At 42.8% G+C, this 14578-nt stretch overlaps 2 protein-coding genes across 5 annotated transcripts in view; one reads left to right on the top strand and one right to left on the bottom strand.

The window, feature by feature from the left end:
* Positions 1 to 7674, bottom strand: part of tbck (TBC1 domain containing kinase) — a 19009-nt gene extending 11335 nt beyond the window's left edge. For 2 of the 4 annotated variants that reach the window (XM_019861811.1, XM_019861812.1), the window contains exons 1-19: positions 7345 to 7674; positions 6794 to 6987; positions 6629 to 6701; positions 6296 to 6410; positions 6140 to 6213; positions 5274 to 5415; positions 5137 to 5197; positions 4997 to 5058; positions 4439 to 4500; positions 3644 to 3792; positions 3256 to 3394; positions 3073 to 3172; positions 2876 to 2925; positions 2090 to 2219; positions 1919 to 2017; positions 1784 to 1846; positions 1406 to 1532; positions 619 to 669; positions 443 to 526 (exon numbers count right to left, since the gene is read on the bottom strand). In XM_019861811.1, the coding sequence (XP_019717370.1) occupies positions 443 to 526; positions 619 to 669; positions 1406 to 1532; positions 1784 to 1846; positions 1919 to 2017; positions 2090 to 2219; positions 2876 to 2925; positions 3073 to 3172; positions 3256 to 3394; positions 3644 to 3792; positions 4439 to 4500; positions 4997 to 5058; positions 5137 to 5197; positions 5274 to 5415; positions 6140 to 6213; positions 6296 to 6410; positions 6629 to 6701; positions 6794 to 6986 (1774 nt within the window). In that variant the 5' untranslated portion in view covers position 6987; positions 7345 to 7674. Of the gene's footprint in view, positions 1 to 442; positions 527 to 618; positions 670 to 1405; positions 1533 to 1783; positions 1847 to 1918; positions 2018 to 2089; positions 2220 to 2875; positions 2926 to 3072; positions 3173 to 3255; positions 3395 to 3643; positions 3793 to 4438; positions 4501 to 4996; positions 5198 to 5273; positions 5416 to 6139; positions 6214 to 6295; positions 6411 to 6628; positions 6702 to 6793; positions 6988 to 7344 lie in introns of all 4 variants that reach the window. The other 2 variants (XM_019861809.1, XM_019861810.1) reach the window with 2 other exon arrangements.
* A 91-nt stretch (positions 7675 to 7765) lies between these two features.
* LOC109511077 (aminoacyl tRNA synthase complex-interacting multifunctional protein 1) lies at positions 7766 to 13385 on the top strand. Its single transcript, XM_019861826.1, has 7 exons — positions 7766 to 7878; positions 9329 to 9459; positions 9635 to 9748; positions 10921 to 11085; positions 12074 to 12276; positions 12435 to 12603; positions 13137 to 13385. Coding segments are annotated over exons 1-7 (951 nt in total). The 5' UTR covers positions 7766 to 7876; the 3' UTR covers positions 13304 to 13385.
* Positions 13386 to 14578: the final 1193 nt, after the last annotated feature.

Raw genomic sequence — 14578 nt, 5'->3', positions numbered from 1 at the left:
TTTTTTTTTTTTAATCCACCAAAGAGCTACGGGCAGACAGATAAACATAAATCCGACTCTCTGGACCGCCTAAGAGGGGAGCGAGATAATAATAGTCCAAGTTTGTAGCTTATTATCAGTCATGCAGGACCAGTTTTTAATGCTGTTTCATTTATTTCCCGAATGCCACATGATGCGGCGCAGCCGTGGGAATGCATTGAGAAGGTTTACGCTTCCTTTTCACAGCTTTGAAACAACACTCACAGACAAAAAAAAAGTGCAATCAACACCGAGCAGCTGGTTGCAGACCGTGATAATTTGCTTTTGAACCGCGCTGCAACCACGCGGAGGGCATTTGCATTTTTGCTTTGTCCTTTAGCAGCTCAACATCACGCAGGCCAAAGAAGGCGGCAATCGTGACGACGGCGTCACGAGTGCAACCCATCATTTTTCTCAATCTCACCTTGGATGACGTGCGAGTTGTCCTTCAGGAAGAAGTTGTAGAGGTATTTTGGAATAAAGGCGGACATACACGCGTATGCCAATGCTGTGAAGAGCACAGAGATCTAAAACAACCCCCCCGACCAAAAACAAAACAAACAAACCAAGCACACAGAGCAGCAACTTGTGACTTCTTACCCTCATTGTTAAAATTCAAGTAAAGAAAAGGAGCACAGAGTGAATCCAAACCTAAAAGAGAAAGAAAGTGTCACTTGTGAAATTAGAGCAAAAGCTTACATCAGCTGTATCAAAAACCTCGACGGCTTGAATCACGCCAAGTTGTATCAAAATTCAGAATGTAATAAAATCTCATAAATATGCAATCTGGATTCGATCTTGACCAAACGTGGCTTGATATGGCACATTTTGGTTCCAAGTGAACCAGATTAGCCTTTTTTTTCATCACACCAACAGCATATGAAGACATATATAGGCCATTTTAAATAAAATTATGAGAAAAGGTTCAAAAAGGAAAAGTCAAAATATTGCTTGAATTTTTCCAGGAATAATGGATTTTTTTTTCTTAAATCACAAAAAAAAAGGCGTATCTGAACAGGATCCTCAACAGAATCCGTCATTTATTAGGTAATTTAATTGTGTTTTTTGAATTTAAATGTGTAGCCCTGTGATAAAAGATTTTACATATATACTGGTAATAAATCAGTCACATTTATTGCAGTCATTGTAGTTCCGACTGAGTCAAAGATGGGACAGCACTTCCCCTTGTGGCCAATCATATAATACACCAAAAGGTATCAAGAGCTTCCCAAAAGGGGTACGAGATCATGATTTGTTTTTGGTGGTGCGCAAACCTCAGTTATGGTGCCTGATAAAAAAAATAAAGAAATTCATCTTGTCTGGGGAAAAAAAAAAAACATTTTTAAAAATGGGATGAAGACAGATGATGTGCTTGGGTTCGACTGACCCTGCCAGTAGACCAGGTCTGGATGGGAGACTACCCAGGCTTTCAAGAGACGTCTGAACTTGACGTGACCCTGCGGGGAGGACAGCAGCTCGTCGTACTGGTGGCAGCGTGGGATGTCCACCTCGATCTGTGAGCGAAAATAGGCTCGCGTTTAAATATCGTGAGTGAATTATTTCACCATTCAGTGAAATCGATTTTACAGGCATGAGTGATTCATTTATTTTGTGTGCAAGTTTTTTTTTTAATATTATCATATTGTGCCAAGTTATAGAAATAGGTATTGCTTATAATTGACAATGTGCTTTTACTGCAGTATCTCTTTTTACAGACATCAAGTATAGCGCACGAGACCTTCAGACACCTCTGCCTTGCCGTTACCTGTCTGTCAGTCGGAATGGGTGTGTCCTTATCAAGGCTTTCGTATTTGGCCTGAATGTCCCCCTGCACAAAAGAAAAGACCCACAAGGCTGTATTTGGGTGGCAGTGAATTTCTTGCACGACATCTTTTTGTACCTCAATGCCCAGCAGCGCAGCCCAGGCTAGTCCCCGCACGAGAGGTGGGATGTCAACCTTGGCCTCTTTGTACACTCGATTTTTCTTGTAAGGATAAGCCTGAGAACGTTCGGAAATATACGAAATCAGCTGCTATTCGCTATTAGAAATAGAGCGCGTGCAGGGGGAGACCTGGAGCAGTCTGTCGAAGAGGATGACACGAAGGAGCTGGTACTCTGTGTCTCTCTCGCGGATGATGAGCGGTAGCTTGACGGTGGCCGACAGCTCGTTGGCGCTGTTGGAGTGCGACAGGCTTGACTGTCTGAGGCACGCAGATGAAGAACGCACGCCGTGTGGCGTCAATACTCAAAAGTCAAATGTGCATGGGTGTGACCTGGGATTACATGCTGACACGTCTAGGGTGTCGTCTACTTTTCACCCATTATCAACCGCTGGCTCCCTTCAAGCCCGAACAGGATAAGCGGTGTTGAAAATGGATGGAGAGAGAGAAACGTCAGATGCATTTCGCCCTCGTCTGCCGTTGGGTAAATCAAAATTGCCGGTGGCAATGATGTGGAAAAATAAGAGACGGAAAGCGAGGTCCTAGCGGCCCGGTGGTCCAGTGGTTAGCGCATCGACCTCACAGTGCAGAGGTACCGGGTTCAATTCTAGGTCCGACCTCCCTGTGTGGAATTTGCATGTTCTCCCCGGGCCTGCGTGGGTTTTCTCCGGGTACTCCGGTTTCCTCCCACATTCCAAAAACATGCATGGCAGGCTGATTGAACACTCTAAAATTGTCTCTAAATGTGAGTGTGAGCACGGATGGTTGTTCGTCTGTGTGTGGACTGCGATTGGCTGGCAACCGGTTCAGGGTGTCCCTCGCCTACTGCCCAAAGACGGCTGGGATACGCTCCCCTTGTGAGGATAAGCGGATCGGAAAATGGATGGATGGATGGATGGAAAGCGAAGTCCACTTACTCGTCCTCCAGAAGAGGGAAATAAGATTCTCCTGCGACGTCCTTTAGTCTCTGGAAAAGGACAAAAGATCGCCTTTAAAAGTAGCCTCAATCAATTTCCTGTTTTCAACGTCGCTTTCAAGCATTTACCAAATGGCTGTGAACAGAGATTTGTATTTTTTATTTATTTTTTTGATACACTCCTGTCTTTGGTCTTACATTTCTGAGCTGGCACAGAGAAAGAGTCACCGTTGTGTCGTCCAGCAAGAAACTGCGATCCCTGCCCTGGCCGAACGACTCGCCATCTTCCAGCACAAAACTACAGATGGGCAAGAAATGGGAAGAAGTGAAGACGATTGTTCAGTCGTGTGCCGACAAAAAAAAACCAGCGCAGTATTGTACTTGGGCAGCGTGCATATGGGAGGTTTGGACTGGATGATCTCCTTGTTGGTCAGCTCCTTTTCGAGGTCGCCCCCTGCAAGGCACCACAGGTTGTACACCTCGTTGATGGCCCGCTCTGAAAGGTAATCGTCGCCGTCCCCTAAAAGCCACACACAGCAAAAAATGATTCTTTCCGATTTCTCACGGTGCCGTATTGATACCCAAACACCTAACACAACGTTATCATCCAAACAATTCAATTATAACAATTTTAGGAACCAGAATCCAAACTTCTACTTGATTTATTTCCAATTTTAACCGAGGAAGAGACAATTGACTGGCGCGAGTAACGACGAGCGTGTAAGGAGAAATATCAGCATGCACAAAGTGAGAGCGTTTGAAGGCCAACCTTTGCAAAGGTCGCCGATGTCCTCGGGGAGCTCCAGATGTGCACAGCGTAGCGAGGATGAGAACAGGCTGACGGGCTTCTGGTAGGGCGTGTAGAGGCACGACACGCCATCAAACACGGCGTCCCCCAAAAGCTCGGCTGGGCTCGGCCTGGAGGTTGCGCACAAGGCATCCGTTTGGTGCTGTCGTTTTTTTTTTTGGTTTCATATCATTCAAGGGTGGGGAAACAAATTTGGAACCGTTCCGCTGAAATGTTTTGAATTGAATGGCGGGGCTGTGTCACACGCTCCAAATCTCTGGCAGGGGTGTTCAAACGAAACGTTTTCCTCCTGCGGCCGCATACAGAAAAATGGAAGGACGCAAAGGCCACTTTGAAATTTTCCGATTTGAAATTATGAGACATGCTACGACCAGTCCGTCAAGCTTGTATCTTGCACGCCCATATTCAAATGACAGCTTTTTGTGATATAAAAAAAGCGAAATTATTTTTAAACTTTTTCCACCGCTAATGTGACCTATGACTATTATATGATATCACAATAAAATATATTTTTTAAGAGATCGGAAGTCAAAATAAGATGTGGTTGTACAAGTGTGCACACCCTCTTATTACATTTTTTTTTCCAATTGAGTCAAACATCACTAAGTTGGCAACACCGACAGAGTTTTTGGAAACAAGCTTCTTTCTCTTCGCTGCTATGATATTAGTGTTGCCTGAAGGTAAAATCGAGTGATCGCCCAGCCCGATACTATGTTCAAAAAAGTATCTTGGGAAAACAGGAAATGATTGACATACCGTTTGGAAGGAAGGAAGGTCAAGCATTTTTGCAGCAACGCAAGAACGTTCTCGGGCAGCTCCTGTCAAAAGGATTTGATCAGACAACCTCATGCAATTTTTTTTTTTTTTCTTTATCAATTAACCAGAGGGATTTTCATATCAAAACATAAACGTGTAAAATCAAAGAATTGAACAAGTTGTACCATTGGACCAACATTTCAGAGAAAAATGTGCCTCAAAACAGCGCTTTTGCTTTCTCTCTACATACTTTTTTTTTCCTGCCACCACAGAAGAATAAAAAATTAAAAAAAAAAAAAAAAAAAAAAAAGGTAACCACAGAACAGGAAGTGGAACCAAATATACGGGAAAGCTTTTGGCATCCTCGTCCGATATGAGCAATGCAATTTCAACTGATTGCCACATCGGAAAAGTGGTGCTGAGTTGACAAAAATAAATACAAACATTTAGAGGAAAAAGTAAGCTACAGCAAAAAAACATGCAGCAATCTCCCACTGCACCATCGCCATGACGTCAAACACATGTCCCAGGCTGGCATAGAGCCGATTTGAGGACTACCTGAATGTGTTCCAGGCAGCCGTGCTCTTCAGCCAGGACTGTGACGATGTCGTCCATGCAGCCTTGAAAGGACACGGACAACATAACGAGAGATGTCTGCCGCGGCTCGTGGACAGTCTTCGTGAAAAAGACCGGCTTACCCAAAGTTAGAATGAACTTCAGCCTCTCGTTGATGTCGATGTTATGCAGCAGCCGTCGACCCTGACCCACCAAAAAAAAAAAAAAAAAGTGTGAAGGCAGCAAGGCTTGAATGTAATCTTATGCAAAACGTTCTTACAGCGCACAGTTCAAACAGCAGAACGCCAAGTGACCACACGTCAGTTTTGGGTCCCGACGGCCGTGGGGCTTCATGGTGCAAAGGGTCACTGGGGTGAAAGGAGCCCTGCGCAATCACCTCAGGAGCAAGGTATGATGGGTACCTGGTGAGGAGCACACATTTTTTTGAATCAAGTATTTTACAGTCAGGTTCATGACTCAGTTCTGGTGGTCTGGTGACCAAGTAACCTGAATTTTTGGTGTACAGTAGCCTACTGCTAAGCTACGCTAACGCAGCTTTAAAGTGATCATTGTAGTCAACTTTTTTTTTTTTTTTTTGGCAGAACGCACTTCTCGAGAATGGGAAAATAATGGAATATGAAGAATTTATAGTCGTGTATGGTCCAGTTTGTTCAAGTCATTCACATATGCAATGCAAGGCATTGGAAACATAGAACTAATCAAGGTGCAACTAAATTTTCGAGTTTGCCATCCAGGACTCAAAATATCTGAAAGGATTGAAAATAAATCAATATATGCGTCCAAGTTAGGTTGGAGTTGTTTCGTATAGTGCATGCAAGACGTGGAAGGATATATTTGACAGTCCTTGACCCTGGGACAGGGTTATTTAACCCTATCAGGGATAGCGGTTACTACGGTGGACAGCTTATCATGTTATCAGGTTACAGGATGCATGAAAGGGTTAAATTAAGAGTCAAGAATTTTCGGATACATTTTTGTGGGGGCATTCAGATACTGGGTCTTGCTTTTGGAGAGATGTTGAAAAAAAAACAATGGACTGGTGCCAAAAATGTCAAGTAATCTCTGTGATTTTGTCCTTGTCCGTTGTTGTAATATGTTCATGCTCGCAGTCAAATAAATACATACCCGATTGGAAAGTCCACATCAGCGCCGTGATCAGTCATGTGGTAGAGGCCAAACTTTGCCAGCTTGACGTTGCCCTTGAAAGAAATGCCTCTCATGTTAATATCAGCTCACAAAATTCTTGCATTATATTTGAATTAAGCATACGCGTAACGTTACCTTGCTATCAAGGAGCACATTGTGCACACTGAGGGCCCTGTGCACCATACCGTGTTTGTTCATAAAGGCCAGGCCTTCCAGAACCTCATAGGCAATCTGCAGAACTCTCTCTGGGCTAAATAGTAAATACACACACATTTGTGTCACAAACACACTTTGACACCATCAAGGTCTGTCATAATAATTGAATGGAATGCCTTTATTGTATATAAATATATACATATATAATAAAACAACAAAGTGGCCATAGTATTCCATCAAGAATTATTCTGCCACTTCTTAAATCCCCTGTTGTTAGTGGACCATTAATATGGATTCTGCCACAATTCCAACCTGATTTTGTTTCCCCGTTTTTGGAAATCACTCAGACTGCTCTCGTGGTGTTCGGCAACGACGATGAGTCGTTCTGCAGGAAGAAGGGAAGAAGGAGACACGTATGGGTATGGCGAGTGATAATCGGTCATGTAAATTCCATGGGTAATATTACACAATGCATACCATGTTTCCCTCTGGAAATGTCCACATACTGGCAGAGTCTGGGATGGGTGACGGTCTTCAGGATCTGGAAGCGTCCTAATATTTTGATGGAGTTGGGGGTCAGGGGAAGGCCGTTGCTGCCGCACACATCATGGGGGAGCGCTGAGGCGAAGAATGTAAAAGCCCCCAACTGGGCATCCTTGAGGGGCTGCATCCTGCATTATTAACATCCGGGTAAAGAGATCTCACTTGGGTTTTATCCGTCCATCCATTGTCGAACCGCTTTATCCTCACGATTTACTGTTAAATGATATCCTAGTTACGTGAAATTGACTGCAGTTCCATCATCATTAGTTTTTCTTAAGAAATGCTGCCATGACGCACGCATATGACATAGCAAAGTGACGGGTTTAATTTATAATATTATAGAGGGCACGTTTTTATGGTTTCAACAAAGAATCATTCTATCAGCATAGTGTAGATTGATGCTCCAATCTATAAACACCCGCTGAACACATCTGACATGTCGTTTCCCGGTAGGAAACGAAAAAAAAAAAAAATGTCCACATTACCTACGAAAGGTGTCCCTGCACTCGCTTCACGGCAAAAGGGTCCGGCTGTCCTAGTGCATGGACAGCAGGTTTAAAGTAGCAATATTTTCATTTATGAAGTTGGTTGTTATCGCAAAAAAAAAGGCAATAACGTGATCAGTGACGTCATATTTGTGCGACATCGAGGTATTGAAAGAGGCACGAATTTACACACGAGTTTAAGGCATAATTTCGGTTATGGAATGCCAAAAAAGAAGATTTGAAGTATGGTGTTCGCCACTTCTTTTTTCAACTCTACTGTCAAAATGTCATTTTGAACTAATTATTAACCGGCGATTGTTTCGGCCAGATATAAAAACAATGTATATAGCATGTAGATAAAAGCCACCATATGCCATTCGAGCATCCGGGTATTTTATATATCGACAGTGATGGGCCTAATTTCGCATCCGTGTGTCTGCCTGCTTTAAATTATTGTTCACATTCCTTGCCTGCGAGTGTCAAGACCCCGCCGACGCTGGCTTAAACGTGCGGATGTGAATGCCAAAAGTCCATGTAAGTGTAATCTATTTTTCTGGGTTATTTTTCCTCTTATTTTGTTAAAGCAGTAATGCTAGCAGTACCAGCTACGAATAACGGAACGCCTTTGAAACCGTTTTGTTGCTTTTGGTTGACAGCTACGTAGTTCATTAAGTACAATATTCTCTGTTCTGCAATAAGTTGATCATTTATATGAATTCCTGTCTCAATGTTATTTGCCTGTTACAACAAAAGAGCTTTAGCTGGCATCACAGAGCTCGAATGTATTTGGTCGAGCTCTGTGCTCCACGCTTTCATATTGACAACGCTTACAACTTTACAGTATTTAGCAAACACGCTGTCATAAGCAACAACAAAAAAACAAAAACATAAGAAATGGGCATGTTTTAACTAATATAACCAACACAGTCAAGTCAGTCTAAACTTACTAACCATTAATGGATCGTCGTATAGCTATTTTTAGAGTAAAGTTAGTTCCTTTCACCTAGGGTGGCGCTCTGACAGCACTTTTGTATTCGTCACGCTGGTGTACAAGATGCAAACATATTTTACTGTTTTGCGTGAATACGTTATCGACAGATGGAATTCATCTTTGCGTGCTATGACATGTTTAAATGCGTATCCAAATTAGTTCAACATTTATGTAGGGGGCCCCGCTGGCCCAGTTTAAATTAAATCAAGAACGACAACTCTCAACTGCAGCGCTTAAATGTTTCTATTTTTCCTTGTATTTCTTTTAATCTTGGGCCAGCTTTTGTTTCCCACCCCTTCACATTTAATTTTAGAGAGCTGTACCCTTATTAAAAAAAAGTAATAATTGGAAATAGACACGTTTTAAAATCCGATTTCAAAGTCCAACTATATCGTCATCCCTGTAAATTACTTCAGGACCATCAAAATTCTGTTCCACTTTCGGTAGTTTATTGTGGTTCATTTGGGATTGGCTGGTTAATCGTTTATCTTTCTCTGACCCTTATGGACAGAGGTCACCTTTTTCTCACTTGAGGCATTCAGCCAATAGTGAGATAAAGTTTGCCACTAAGATCTGCTGTTGCTATTTGCACAAGCAAAACTAATGATGGGTCACAAAATGAGTCATAGCGTCATGGGGACGTGATGACTTTTGACCAATTGGCAGTCTACAGTGACCAGTCTTTAGGTGCTGTGTTGCTTTTTGGTACTGTAGAGTAGGGATTTACGGATTGCATTTTTTGGGGGGGGATGCTTCTATTCTTTTCGTGAGGATTAGGTATTCGGGACCAACTCCTGTCACAAATAGCAGAAATCTATTTATGCCTCCAAACAGGGTTCACGACTGTGTGTAGATGCCCCAAGATGGCAGCAAAGCACTTAAATTGGAGACTATCATAAACCATCAACACCATGCATCTAGCACGTACGCCATCATGAACCCTTGTTACATGAATGAATGTATTTAGTAACATTAACATTAATTTTTTTTCAGGTTCGTAGCTCGCTCCTTGTTCAAAATGTCAAGTTCCAACCCATTGGTGAGGCTGGAGCAGCGAGCTGCAGAGGCCGACCAGATCATCGAGTACCTCAAACAGCAAGTCCAGCTGCTCAAGGAGAAAGCCAGTAAATGCTTTCAAGTCTACAGCATATAATCAGCCGTATCATAGTCCAGTTGAGAGCCCAGCCTTTGCTATATTTCACCCAGTAGTGTGTTTGCGTTAGTGCGGGAGCACTTCCTACAATCTGGAGATTTTTGCGCCGTTGCGGGAGACGTTAACAAGAATTGACCTCGTTGTAGGCATCCAGGCCAGCGTCAGAGAGGAGAAGAAACTGCTGGTGGAAAATGCCAAACTGAAGCAGGACATCGAGGACTTGAAAAAACAGCTGCTGGACAAAGAGAAGAAGAGAGGAGGTAAAGTCAAGCCTCTCTCGGACTGACTGTTCAGCTCGTTCATTTTGTATAATTGATTGTCCCCAAAGGGAAATTTGTCACGGACACTCAGCTCGTCCTGCAGTTTACAGTCGGCAGCATCATAAACACACCAGGAGATACACACCACACCAGAAACTGGTTACCTCCACATCAAGGCTGACTTAAAAAGGAGTCTCGGAATAAATAAACAACTTGACTAAAGTACACACCCTAATAAATATTTGCATTCATCATCTTCATAGATGTAGGGATAAAAGAATGTTTGTAACGTTCCAGCTTGCCTCCAAATCTCCTGCCAGAAGGAAGAAGCTGTTACTTTGGGAAAAGAATTTGATGTTTTTAATTGAGCTGTACATGTTATCGATTTGGTGATCATGGCGGGGAAGAAATTTTCAAATGATTTACTTTCTTTTTTGGATATCACAGACACCGGCTATTTAAACAAGGTTATGTAGACTTTTTATATCAACTGTAGGTTCCCATTCAGCCATTTTTCTCAAATTGGGAGAGCCGATGCCAGCCATTTTTGACCATTTGACTAATTGTTGAAGGCGTAGAGAAAATTGAATTCTGTAGCTATATATTTAAAAAAGTACATTTCTACCTTTCACCATTCTTTCGTAAACAGCAGTTGTACATTGGCAAGTTTCTTGACAATACCCGTTTCTCAGAAAAATACTAAGAACACAAGCTTTTTGTGAAAAACTGCATTTCAAGCAGAACTGTGATGCATTTTACTTTTTTTTTGCATTTGTGATACCTCAAATGTCTAAACGATGCTTTTCTACTGAATAACAACATAACACAAAGAAGGGTCCTTTGTTTATCAAAATAACACTTTATTGCAAGAAAAACACTGCACTGATGCATGAACTTTGCATGAACTTTATTCACGTTCTCACCACCACACTGTTTTCGCACGCCACCTCGTCACGTGCGATCGCATACTGTATAACACACACACTCGCACCACTCCTACCATTTTAGTGCTTACAGGTATTTATCATACTGAAATCATTCCCAAAACCTTGATACATACCGAGGAGCTGTGCGAAGCCCTTTAATTGATCTCAACGGGAAATATTGACCGCCAAGTTTTGAGGGACACTTACCTGAACGTTTCATCCAATGATGAAATCTTTTCCCTGCAGTGCGAGACGTTGCCATGCCATCAGTGGAAGTCTCTGAGAAGTCCCATGCCACTCCTCCCCAATCCGGTGGTCCTGCGCCCTGCGTCACCCCCGCCGCCGCCGCCCCTGTTCAGAGTCCTCCCCCCAAAGACGACAGCCACAATAAGAAAAAGCCGGAGAAAAAAGGTGACCGATGGCGCACATCAACAATCCTCCAATTATTAATGCTTTTGAAGTGGCGACACTATGTGTGCTCAACACTGAAGCTATTAAAAGCAGCCTTTGAAATAGTCGGCCACAATCAAAACAGGCGTTTCATATCAGGTGTTGATTTGTCATGTTTGACGCGATGGAAAAACAACAAAAAAAAAAACCCTCATCATAAGTTTGCGATTAATTTATTGTTTTGCAAGTGTTTTAAATAAATCTACATTACAGAGAAGCCACAGCTGAGTTACATTAATCTCCAGAAGACCTTTTCGGTAACTGTTAGCATCGAGATGCTTTTTAAAGGACATCCCCAGGGTGGGCATCCGTGGCAGTCTTGACTTAATTGGAGGAGCGTCGATCTTAATCCAGACACAGCTGTCTAGTGTGTCGTTGGGTCAGTATTTTTTCGATGGGAGTAGCTTCAAATTGTTAACACACACCTTAATATATTTTTTTTTTTTTTTTTTTTTGAGGCAAATCAGAGGTGAGGTTCACTTCGTCTTTGATGAAAATCTCCCAGAATGTTTTTGAATAAACATTTCCTAGAAACTTGCGTTAAACGTTTTTTGGTTAAATTAGCATGTAAATATTCACAGATGCTTCGGTCCGTAACACAGTGGGGATACAGTCGAACCTTCCAAGTGGAATACAATGCATTCCGTTATGATGGGTGACTTCAAAGTTGTTCTAAAAATAGATGTCTCAAAACAAGTGAACTCATCTGTTCTTTCCTCGACTCATAAAAATGTTCTTCACGCCGTAGGTTATGGCATTTTTCCTCGTTGCAGTCACGCGGTACCCTGCCGTGATGGCAGTCGCAATTCATCCACGAAAAAGCAAAAAGCCGTTTTGGATTGAAGCCAAATAGTTTGGCTTCCACTGTACTTGTAAGTCAGAATTTGTTCGACAATAAAAAAAAAAAAAAAAAAAAAAAAATACTTTTGTTGTCTTTTTAAACGCATAGAGAAAAAGCCTCAGCAGATGGCGACAGCCGGTCAGGATGAAGCCAAGGTGGACGTGTCTCGGCTGGACCTCCGCGTTGGCCGCATCATCACGGCGGAGAAGCACCCGGACGCCGACAGTCTCTATGTGGAGCAGGTGGACGTCGGGGAGGCTTCACCCAGAACGGTGGTCAGCGGGTTGGTCAAGCATGTGCCTCTGGATCAGGTACACACACACTCCCTTTGAACCGAGGCTGGAAAAAATGCGAAATATTGCTACATCATTGAAAGGAGTCGTAAGGGGTTTGACTTTTTTTTTTTTTTCCTCCCTCTCCTGTTTCAGGACAAAAGAACCTTAACGATGTTTTTAACTCTATGGTGCAGATGCAGAACCGCATGGCCATTCTGCTGTGTAACCTGAAGCCAGCCAAGATGAGAGGGGTGACGTCTCAGGCCATGGTCATGTGCGCCAGCTCTCCTGACTTGGTGGAAATCCTCGACCCTCCAAATGGTGCTGTGCCAGGGGAAAGAGTCACTTTCCAGGGCTTCTCAGGTCTTTTCTTCTTTTCTCTCTTAGTTCGCAAAAAAAAGGAAAAATGGAATTCTCCACCTGCGAGTCCACACAGTTGATTGGCTGATACTGCGGCTGTCTGAAACAACACAGCGAATTTGTCGTTCAAATCCTCTGTTTTCTCGAGAACAATATCGAATTGTGACCGTAAGAGGAAAACAAATTTTGGGGGGTTTTCATTTAAGGTGGAGTCGCAGCAGCTGCAGCCATCATGTTGATGGTTTCCTGTCAGTCACACAATTGTTTCTTCTGACCACTCAAAGAACAAGAAAGATGACAGCTTTCCCGGTGGTCCGTTTTTGGCTTGGGACTGTTTTGTATTGGGTACAAAGTCCTTTTTTTTGAGTTGTTGGTTTTTTTTGTTGTTTTTTTGTTTTTTTTTTTTTCTTCACACGAACCATGTCCATTGAATCCTCATGTTGCCCATCGCTCAGTCAAACGTTACAAATGCTAACAAAGACATGAAATGTGACGTTTGCTACTGCAATCTAAAAATCACTTTTTTGCTCTTGCAGGCGAGCCTGACAAAGAGCTGAACCCCAAGAAAAAAGTGTGGGAGCAGATTCAGCCGGACCTGCGCACAGACGGTGACTGCGTCGCAACCTACAAGGGGGCGCCGTTCGAAGTGGTCGGAAAGGGAGCGTGCCGGGCCCAGACCATGAGCAACAGCGGCATCAAATAAAAAGATGAGCTGTTCCCCTCCGCTGATAAATTGAAGTGAAAAAGCACTTGAAGGGCTTCAATAAAAATTTTTATCATCTTCCTAATGTGAGTTCTTCTTCACAAGTGGGGATTATGGTGATGTGCAGTGGTTTTATGCCAAACGTCCATCCGTGCATTTTTTTTACAGCGCCTGTTTTCAATAGGATCACTGTCGAGTCGGAGGCCAGGCCAGCTGTCATTGGGTGAGAGGCAGCTTTCACTTTGTTCAACAGCCAATCACAAGGCACATAGAGACAAACCACGATTCAATATCAAACTTACGGACAATTTAGAGTCTTCAGTGAGCATTACAAGCTTTGTTTTGGAAATGGCAAACTCTCCACAGGAAAGCTAGAAATTTGAACCCAGAACCTCCAAATTGCCAGGCGGACATGCAAACCCCCTGTCAAACATAGCTTTTAAAAAAAATGTTCACTTGTGCTTTTGTTAGACTTGTTTTTTGTGCTCAGACGTTTTTCTTGGTAAGAAAAAAAATAGCCAACTCGCCACACTAGCCCTCAACCCAGACATGAAGAATCTGGGTGGTTGCTGTCAGTCACAATCAGGGGAGAGCTCCGCCGCGAAAGCAAAAAACCCCAAATGTTTTTTTAAGTGGCCATAGTATTTGTTAAACTTGTCAATATACCACAAAGTATCATCCCAAAACACTGAAATCACTTTTGAACGTCAACTTACATTACCCTTAAAAATAAATGATTTACAGATCTGCTCCAAGACTAGAGGTACCAGATTTCTCAATAGTAGTGTGCGGAGGCAGGCTATGGATGGAGTCTTTGAGTGTTTTACTAAGTTCCACACATTTGATATATTTGTCACGGTTCACTGCAGATTTGTCCATGCGCTTGTTTAGCGTAAAAGATGATGAAGCCAGCAGATTATTTTTAAAATGAACCCTGCCGCTCAGCGGCTGGCGAGTGACATTCAGCGAGTTATAAGTGTTCATTCACTTTGATGGCTCGGGAAGACGTAAATCTTACTTGTCTCAAGTGAGCCCCAAATGCCCAAAGTAGAAGCAGAGTAAAGTATGAAATGGGGAAATGCAGCATAAAGGAACCATCGCGCCAACGCTAATGTCCAGCAGGCTCAGGAAGTCCAGACAAAGGGCCTCTTCTGGAAACTAAGCACTTTTCCAGAAGCTAGCAGAAGAACGGTAGAGTACATGTCCATCTAGACTACAGTATACTAAAACGTTTTTTTTTAAATAAATTCCAAACAATCATGAAGCCGTAGGGAT

The sequence above is a fragment of the Hippocampus comes genome, unplaced genomic scaffold (assembly GCF_001891065.2).
Source record: "Hippocampus comes isolate QL1 unplaced genomic scaffold, H_comes_QL1_v1.1 scaffold7, whole genome shotgun sequence".
Lineage (NCBI taxonomy): Eukaryota > Metazoa > Chordata > Actinopteri > Syngnathiformes > Syngnathidae > Hippocampus > Hippocampus comes.
Note: the sequence above shows the minus strand (reverse complement) of the source record. Positions and strands in the feature narration are given on the sequence as shown.

Bases quoted from the DNA above. Each gene is read 5' to 3' on its own strand.
- LOC109511077 (XM_019861826.1), top strand. The intron at 9,460-9,634 runs GTAAATGCTTTC...ACCTCGTTGTAG, and splicing joins GCTGCTCAAGGAGAAAGCCA to GCATCCAGGCCAGCGTCAGA. The intron at 9,749-10,920 runs GTAAAGTCAAGC...TTTTCCCTGCAG, and splicing joins CAAAGAGAAGAAGAGAGGAG to TGCGAGACGTTGCCATGCCA.